The sequence below is a fragment of the Plecotus auritus genome (genome assembly GCF_963455305.1).
Source record: "Plecotus auritus genome assembly, chromosome: 7".
NCBI classification, from domain to species: domain Eukaryota; kingdom Metazoa; phylum Chordata; class Mammalia; order Chiroptera; family Vespertilionidae; genus Plecotus; species Plecotus auritus.
Genome location: NC_137774.1, coordinates 2,185,631 through 2,194,641, shown reverse-complemented (window position 1 = coordinate 2,194,641; position 9,011 = coordinate 2,185,631). Strand labels below are relative to the sequence as shown.

Sequence of the window (9,011 nt, the reverse complement as noted above, 5' to 3'; positions counted from 1 at the left end):
TCATGTTCATGTCTGTGCCTTCGCTCTCCTGTACACCAAGCATGTCAGACTCACAGGCCAGCACGGGCCCAATAAACAAGGTGGAAGTGTATGTGGCCGAAAAAAAACACAAAAGCTTCAAGTTTCATAGAAATGTACAGGTTTATTTCGATAGAGACACGCTGAGTACAAAGGGCTGAAATAAATGAGTCGTCGTTAACGTAACATAATAGAACATGTTAATAAAAATTAATGTTTTTTCTTGAACATCAACTTACCAGACACTGAATAACTGCACAAATTAATAAGCGTAACGCAAATAAACCTATTTTTCTTGTTCTCCGAAAGTGAAATATTCCCTGTTGCACACACCAAACAAGTCAGTCCAAGACTAAGGACCCGGCCATCGGCTGCTAAATTACTCGCTGCTGGTGTCAGTGGGGAGAAACGGTGCGTCTGCGCATAAGGCACGTGAGGGAAGTGAATGCAACACGATTACAGTAATTAGCCATTAGCAAACGTCGTAGCTCGTTATTAATAACTATGTATAACGGGATATTATAAAAATTAAGTTGTGACATTTTTACTAAAACGTTTCTTACATAACCTTACTTTGGTCGGGCCGCAAAAATATTCGTTGTGGGCTGCGAGTTTGACCCGTTTGCTATACATGATGGGTCCTGCACGATGTTTTTCTGTATGAAAAGAAGATTTGGGATTTGGGGGAAGGGAGGCCAGAGAGAGGAAATGCGTTTTCTTGTGTAACGTAAATAACGAATTTGCATCCTAACGTGTGTGTGTGTTTTCAGTCTAAGTGTTCAGCCGCTTTATTGATTTTTAGAGAGAGAGGAAGCAAAGCAAGAGAGAGAGAGAGAGAGAGAGAGAGAGGCCAATGTGAGAGAGAAATATGGATCTGTTGCCTCCCGTACACACCCAGACGGGGGACTGAACCTGCAACCTGGGTATGTGCCTGACCCAGTATCAAACCCGCCACCTCGGGGTGCACAGGACCAGGCTTCCACCCACCGAGCCCGGGGGCAGGGAGGCAGCCTCTTTCCAAAGCCGGGCCCGTGCGGTGTCTTCAGGACTGCGGGGCATTGTAGGGCTGGGAGCCCCGCTTCCTTCCAGAAGAGAGCCGGTGGGGGCCGCAGCCTCCCTGCCACACACACAGCCTCCGCCGCTGTTGCTTAAGGCCGCCAGGCGCTCAGGAGTGGGAAGTCCAGAGTCCTCCCTGCTTCTGGGAACAGCCCCCCTCCCCCCCCCCCCCCCCCCCCCCGCCGGCGTCCACAGGCAGTCCTCCTGACAGCGGGTCAGGCTCACCCAGGATTTCACAAAGGCCTGGCCTGTTCCCAGCACTGCACAGCTGGGAGGGCTCAGCTGTGGGGTTCTCGGAGAGGAGCACCCCAGCCCCCCCAGGCCCTTGTCTTGGAGAGGGCAGGGCTGCACTTGTCCCTGCTTGCCGCCGCCAGGGCGGTGAAGCGGCCTCCCTCCCTGCTGACTTCCCAGCTGGGCTTAGTCAAGGTTCACGGAGGAGGAGACGAGGACCCGGACCTGGGGTCTCTGCTTCCGAAGAGCGGGGGGCTGCGATCCGGCAGCAGTGCTAGCAGCGCCTCCTGGGTGGGGGGTGGGGGGTGCGGGGGGGGGGCTGCAGGTGTTTCTGTGCGTTCCCAGGACCGGGCCACGAGGGGATCCCGGCCACGTTTCATTTCAGGGTCCTTAGCCTGAAGAGCCCTGGATTCTCAGCTAGGACCCCCAGCGCTCGAACTGCTCCCCACCTCCCCCGCCCGCCCCCCCAACCCTGGAAGACCTGCGTTGTGTTTAGAAAAGGCCTCAGTTTCTCCCTCTCTGGCATGGACGGTTCTGACCCAGGGGAGGGTGCGGGGCGGTGCTGACTTGCAGGTCTCATCTGGGACAGTGCTGGGCAGAGCGGGACAAGCTGGTCATCCCACCCGAGGGTGAGGCCAGATGGCGGAGGAGCGACGCACGCACGGGAAGTGTGACTGGAGGAGGCACCTTTCCGCACCTGCTGCGGTCCCTGCGGGTGTCCGGACTCTAGTTTAGGGTCTGCCACGCCCACTCACTCCCACTCACTCCGGCGAGCGGGGCGAGCAAGGCCTGGTCTGGTTCCACGCGCAATTCCCTGACGCACAGGATGTGTCCAAGAAGTATCTGCTGAGGGAACAAATGAGGGAGGGAGGGAGGGGCTGGAGGTGAGGGGGCCCGGGGCTGCAAGAACAGGATCTCCGGATAGAGAGTGGGGGTGGGGAGGCCTCTGCTGCCTGGAGGGGGACTGGGCTCCCCTGGGACCAGAAAACTTGATCCCCTCCGGGAAAGAGTCGGTGCTTTCTGAGCAGCGCCCCCTCCGAGGGGTCAGCGACCTCCAGGGACCCGCTCCCTCCCCGCGGAGCCCGCGCGCGCCGGCCCACCCTCGCTCCTCCCTCTCCCGCCCCCCGCCCCTGGGAGGTGCGCCTGGCAGCCTCCCGGCCGCGTTTCCTGGCACTCGGCTGAGAATAAACAGCACTCTGCGCCTGTAATCCCGTTGCCATGGCGACCGCGCTCTGCGGGCGGCGCGGGGGCGGGGCCTCTCGGCGCGCAGGCTCGCTCGGCGGCGGCGGCGGCGGCGGCCGCGCGGGCCCCGGAGGTGCCGCCGCCCGTGCTCGGCGTGGACATTCCTCGCATAGCTCCGCCGGGGCTCCCGCGGGTCCGGGAAGCGCCTCTTCCTGGCACAGGGCGGCCTGGGAGCGACGCGCCTGCCCGCCCGCCCGCATCGGAGTGGGCGGGACGCGTCCCGGGAAGGTGCGCCCCGGACCCGACTCTTCCCACTGTCGGCCTCGGTCTTCCCGGTGTTCCCGGTCCGCTCCCGTGCACGCCGGCCCCCACCCTGCAGACTTGTCTCTGCTTAGACTCCCTGCGTGGCTCTCCCTCCCTCCCTCCCTCCCTCGGCCGGTCCGCCGCGGCGCCCCCTCCCCCGGGCACACTTTCCCCCCAGCTCCCCGGCTGGGCCTCCTTCCTCCCAGCCCCCAGAGCAGGCCTTCGGTTTCCCATTCCTGCCTCTCCCTCCTCGGGAAGCCCGCCCCCAAACAGCGCCGGGGGAGAGAGGTAGGGCCTCTTGGGGTGGATTCTTACAGTCCACAGCAGCCAGGGCACAGTGCGGGGCGTGGCGAGCTCCCCCCATCCAGGGGCCGGGGGACCCCAGCTGTGCTCTTCCTGAAGCCACGGAGGCATTGGTACCAGCTGAAACCACCGGGAATTGTCCCGACGCCCTGCAGGATGCTTCTCGGTCAAATCCTGGATCCAGGCGGCACCCCTCCTCCAGCGCCAGGGCAGAGAGCCCCCCATGAAGTCCTTTGGAGGTGGGGGTGTCTGCCCCTGAAAGAACTGGGAGATCTTTGCCACAGGAGAGGAGGAGGAGGAGGAGGAGGGACGTGCTTGAAGGAACCCCGAGGGGCTATGGGAGGGATTCTTGCTCTTGCTCTGCCTTGGCCACCGGCTTGCTGTGTGACCTCAAGCAAGTTGCTTTCCCTCTCTGGAACTCAGTTTCCTTGTGAGCAAAACCAGGGGGTAACCCCGTCTGTGGACTGGAAACGGAGGAGACAGAAGGCGAGATGGGAAGAGGCTGGGGTAGTCATCAAGGGAAAGGGGTCAGGGGTCAGGGATCTTCCTTCAGCCAGGGGTCCAGGCCACTCCCTTTTGTTAGGGTCCTGTGGGCCCTAACTGGACACCCCGGCTAACAGCTGCCTTCTGAGCTGGGAGGGGCCTTTCTGTGCTCCAGGTTCAAGGTGCCCTGGAAGGCAGATGGTGGCTGACTGGCAGCCCAGGGCAGGGAAAGAGCCTGCCAGAAGTTTCCCAGGCTCTCATCCTCCCAGGAGGCGCTGGGGAGCCGGGCCCCACTGGGTGCCCTCACCTGACCTGGTGCCCTGGGAAGGTGACGTTATCTGGCCTGTGTTCCCGGTCGCAGAGGCGGGGGTCTCTCTCGTGGGGTTCCTACGCACTCTGTCCACTCAGCGGACAGAGTGACGCCTGGCCTGGTCACTGTAGTTTATTTTCCTCAAAAGGTCAGGAAATGGGAAAGAAACACGATGTTGTTTATTTACCCTCGGTGCCTTTTGGACGCTGGGTCCTGGAGCCGCTTGTCGGGGCCTGCAGCTTGTTTCAGGCGTTTGCGGCTCAGGGATGGGGACTGGGCCCCTGACTTGGGGCTGCCAGTCATCCCTAGTCGGTCGGGTCTAGGGGACTTGGGGGAGGAGGAAGCGGGGAAGGAAATGCCACAGAGAGGGATCTTTTGTTTGTTTTTTGCAGAACCTGAGTGCTGAGACCCGAGTCCTGGCCACCTAACCTGGCGTTCCCCGCAGGGGCAGCCTGGGCAGGTAAACACTCAGTGCTCGGGAGCCGCCGCGAGGCCTGGGCGTTGGGAAGAATGCTCCTAGGTTCGCGCCTGTGCCTTTCCCACATTCCCGAATGGCGTGCCCTTGGCAGGTTGCTTCACCTCTGTGAACCTGAGTGGCTGCCCCCAGTGAGTCCACAAATATTTACTGAGCACCGTTCTAGGTAGGCATCAGAAGTGACCGGTCCAAGTCCCTGCTCCCACGAACACACAGCTGTGCCTGGGAATGTGGGGGTGAGAACATCAGCCTGGGGGGGGGGGTGGCTGGGGAGGTTAATCCAGGTGGTCTCCAAAGGCCCCGGAGCCGGAACCAAAGAACTAGAGGAGGAGATGGTCCTATTGGGAGGTCGGGGACCCCATCCACTGCTCAGGCTGGGGCTCCAAGCAACTAGGTGGGCAGCTGGAGGTGTGGGGAGCAGAGCCCGAGGAGAGCCCCACCTCCCGTGAACCCAGCTACGCCGAGGTCAAGGGTCACCACCAGGACCCTGTAGTCTGGCTTTCTCGGAAAACCTCCCTGCCAAGGACCTGAGCGCCTCTAATAGCTTGGAGCCTCTAAAAGCTTTGACCACAGCTCAGCTTGCTCCCTGCAAGCCCTTTGAAGCGCTAACGCTTCCTTCGAACTTGCTTTGCATATTCTGGTCAGATCTGAATCAGACGAGCAGGAATTACCCTCCGGGTAGAGTGACGTGAAGAGGCGCCGAGGACGCCAGGGCCGCAAGAGGGCAGGACTGCGGAGGGTGGCGCTCCCTCGCGCTCCCCTGGGCACGGAGTGTGGGTGTGTGTGAAAGAGAAAGCAAGGCAGCGAAGGGGGGGAGGGGCGGGGAGGCGGGGAGAAAGGCTCAAGTCATGTTTTTCATTAAAAAATAGTGCTCTTTATTATAAATTACTGAAATGTTTCTTTTCGAATATAAATATAAATATGTGCAAAGTTTGACTTGGATTGGTATTTTGTTTAGTTCAAGCATCTCCTAACAGCCTTGAAGGCCTGGGTGGGGGGAAGGGAGAGGACTGGAGGTGGAATCTTTATAAAAGACAGTGAGGCAGGTTGTAAACATCATAAAAAAAAACCCAAAACAAAACAAAAACCAAAATAACGAAAAAAAAAGAAAAACCCCAACACACAGTTGCCCCATCCAGACCAATACCCGACACAGAAAACTGTGTTTCGTCTTCCCCCCACCCCCCAAAAAAAACAATTCCAGGTAATTCCATTGCTGCTACATTCCTGTAAGTTTTCACCAATCAGTGCTATTGTGGAGCAGCCGCCCGGGGAGGGTGGGGGGGGCAGGTGTCCGGCCTCTGATGGATGGCTCCACACAGTTTCCCGAGTGAGAGGGGAGCACTGTGCAGGGCCTGGGGCTGTGGAGGGCCTGGTGGCTGTGCTCGGGCCAGAGCCCCAGGCACCAGGACGCACCTGTGACAGGCTCCGCGGGAAGGGGTGGCCATCCACCTCTGCCCCCACCTCCCCGCACTGGCCGGCGGCCTGCCCTCTGAGAATCCCTTGGCCTCGGCCTGGATTGGCTGAGTGTGTGGCTTGTGTGCCAGTCCCTGTCCATGGGACAGGGAGCGTTTAAGGCAAATCTCTGCGCCAGACATAGGAGGCACAGAGTAGAACCCTCCATCTTCTCTGGCCAGGATCAGGGGTCAAAGATGGCTCCTCTCCTCCATCTCCCGCAGCCCCCAGGTGCTGGAAGGTATAGTGTGAGGGGTAGGGGGGGAATAACTGACCAGCCTGTCCATCCCTCCCCCTTTAAATGCCACTTCCCCCTTAAAACGGGGGAAGGGCCCCGGGCTCCTGAGCACTCCATAGACTCTAGGACCTGTGTTCCCTGGTGACTGTCTGTCCCAAGGGGGAGGGAGCGGAACGGTACCCTTCAGGCCACCCCTTGGCCTTCTCTCCAGAGCCGGGGGCGGAGCACGCAGCCACCCTCCTCACCTGGGCTGGGCGGTGGGAGTGGCCAGCCTGTAGCCCTGGGGCCCCGGAGGCGCCCTCTCTGGCCCACCCTTTCCCAGGCCTGAGACTTGCTCAGGATTAAAGCCGTGTTTAAAACCAAATCAAAGAGCAAACAAGTTCCTTTGGAAAGTGTACGGGTTCCCCGGCAGTTCTCACTAGTTCAGCACGCGGAAAGGAGGCGGAGAGGAGAGGAGCATCCATCCACGGCTGTCGCTGAAGTGGTCCCTTCTGGCCACGGGGCCGGAGTGGGGGCGGGGCGCTCCGGTGGCACTCCCCTTCCCTCCCACACACGCCAGGTCCCGCCTGCCCCATTCTGCAGGGGGAGGGCCCTAGGGAGGGGGCAGGACTCTCTCCACTGGATTCTTGTGCTTGGGCCGTGTGCCACGGAGAAGAGGGGACCCCTGCCCTTTGCTCCTTAAAGCGGAGCGTCGTACTGGTCCAGGAACTCCCTAATGGGGCCAGGCAGCTGGGTGACTTTCTCATAGGAGTCCAAGTGGCCGTTGACCGTCTTCCGACAGAGATGTTGGAGGGTGGCCACGTTGGAGGAAAGCGGCCGGCTCAGGACCAGAGGGATCTTCTCGCCTCCCGAGTAGATGTAATAGGCTCTCCTGGGGGGGTTCCCGGGGAGCGGCTGGGCGGGCGGCTGTTCGGGCACCTCGGAGGCGGGTTCCGTCGGGGGCGAGGGGAAGGAGGCGGCGCCCGGCGGGGGCGGCATGTAGTGGTGCACCAGTTTGAGCACGCAGTCGAAGCGGGGCACGGGCTGCGTGCTGCGCGGGTCGCTCTGCAGAGAGAAGCTGCCGCCCTCGCACTGGATGCGCAGGTTCTTGGTCCCCGACTGCGTCTTGACGCTGAGCGTGAAGAAGTGGCGCTGGTCCGAGCTGTCGCGGATGAGGAAGGTGCCGGCGGGCTCGGCGCTGAGCAGCAGGTTCGCCTCGCCGCCCGTCACGGCGCTCCAGTAGAAGCCGCTCTCCTGCAGCTTGCGCACGGCGTTCACCACCAGCTGGTACTCGCTCTTGGAGCTGAAGGTCTTGAGGCGCAGGCTGGTGTCCAGGGGGCGGCTCATCCCGGCGGCGGGAAACTTGCTGTGGGTGACCATGGCGCACGGAGCCAGCGTGGATCTGCGCGGCGGCGGCTGCAGCTGCTCGGCGGCCTCCGAACAGCGGCCGCTACTGCATCCCGGGGGGCTGCAGGGAGGAAGGAGAGCGCCGCGTGAGTGCCCGGAACCCTCCAGCGCGCCCGGCCCGCCCCAGTGCCTGCGCCTCCCCCGAGCGGCCGGGCACCCTGGAGGTCCTGGCCGGGCCCTCGCTCCGACCCAGGTACCCCGCGGAGCGCGCCCGGCCCTCGTCGCGCCGGCGGGTGGCGGCACCCAGGCAGTCCCCGAGTTCCACTCGGGCGCGGAAGTTGGGTCTCCAGGAGCGTGGCTGGGGTGGGAAGCAGGAAAGGGCCCCGGGACGTTCTGGGCGCCGCTCAGTCCGGTGGCTCAGGGCGGCAGGGACCGAGGAAGAAACCCGAGGCTTTGCGGGGAGAGGGTGCGCGGGGGGAGGGCGTGAGAAGCCCGAGGGCCCCAGCCTGGGTATTCCGGGAACCTGGGATCTCCGACTCCCATCCGCTCTGCCTCCTACCTCGTCCCCTCCCTGCCGGGAAAGACCCTGGAAAGGGAGGGGAAACCGGGAAAGCTCCCGGGACTAGCCAGGGCCACCCCCTCCGCTGCGCGCCCCTCCTTCCTACCTGATCCCAAACTGAAGTCTCCGGCCTTGGGGCTGAGACTCCTACGGTCCCCCAGGTGAGGCGGCGGCCAGCGGTGGCCCGCACTTCGCCCAGATGTTGGCGGCGGTGAAGTCCACAATGGAGCCCTCCCTCGTGCGTCCCTCGGGTTTTGCTCGGGCGTCCGCCTGGCTCCCCGCGCAGCCCGGGGTCGGTCGGGCCGGGGAGAGGTGGGGGCCGTGGCGCGGGCTGCGGGCGGGCGGCGTGCGGACCGGGAGTCGCGCGGTGGCGGCGGCGGCGGCGGCAGCAGCAGCAGCAGCGCGGAGAGTCCGAGTCGGAGCCGCCGCGGAGGCCAAGCTGGCGAATATATACTAGGGACGCCGGGCCCCGCCCCCCGCGATTCCTGGAACTGCGTGGCCGGCCTTCTTGTAATGTTTAGTCACTACTCGCAGCAATGAAAGGCTGCGCGCGGGGAGGGAGGGGCCGCGGCCGAGGGCGGGCCGGGCCGCGCCGGGGGCCGGCAGAGACGCGCGCGGAGACAAAGCGCGACGCTAGCGGCCGGCGGGCACGGCGCCAGCCTCAGCGGCGCGTTCCTGGCAGCGGCCCCTCCCCCCGCGCGCTCCGCCCCCAACTTCTCATTCACACTTTCCCCTCCCTCCCTGCCTGCCTTCCTCCCTCCCTTCTAAGAAGGCTGGTTTCTGGCAGAGGCGGGGGCGCCGCGCCGGGAGCGCGGGCAGTTCCAGGAGGCTGGGAGGCCCCGGCTCCCCGTCCCTTCTCGGACCTCGCGGGGACGCCCCCTCGCCCGCACCCGGGCCCACCCGAGGTCCCGATCGAGGCCCCGTGAGGCCCCGGCCTGCCGAAAGGGAACCTGGGGACACCCTAAAGTCGGGCCGCGAAACGGAGGCCGGATCTGGGAGTTGGAGGGGGCGCGCGATGGTCACCTGTGGGCACGTCCCCGAGGCAAAGCCCGAGTCCCAGGGTTGGAGGGGA

At 63.2% G+C, this 9,011-nt stretch overlaps 1 protein-coding gene and 1 long non-coding RNA gene across 2 annotated transcripts; one reads left to right on the top strand and one right to left on the bottom strand.

The window, feature by feature from the left end:
• The first annotated feature begins 2,582 nt into the window (after nt 1–2,582).
• LOC308255291 lies at nt 2,583–5,296 on the top strand. Its single transcript, XR_013961326.1, has 4 exons — nt 2,583–3,332; nt 4,279–4,346; nt 4,456–4,527; nt 5,007–5,296. It is a non-coding gene; the product is annotated as an uncharacterized lncRNA (long non-coding RNA).
• On the bottom strand, nt 5,218–8,363 carry SOCS3 (suppressor of cytokine signaling 3). Its single transcript, XM_080682518.1, has 2 exons — nt 8,046–8,363; nt 5,218–7,501 (listed from the first exon to the last, which is right to left on the bottom strand). The coding sequence occupies exon 2, from the start codon at nt 7,411–7,413 to the stop codon at nt 6,733–6,735; it is 681 nt and encodes a 226-aa protein (XP_080538644.1). The 5' UTR covers nt 7,414–7,501; nt 8,046–8,363; the 3' UTR covers nt 5,218–6,732.
• Between the last annotated feature and the right edge of the window lie 648 nt (nt 8,364–9,011).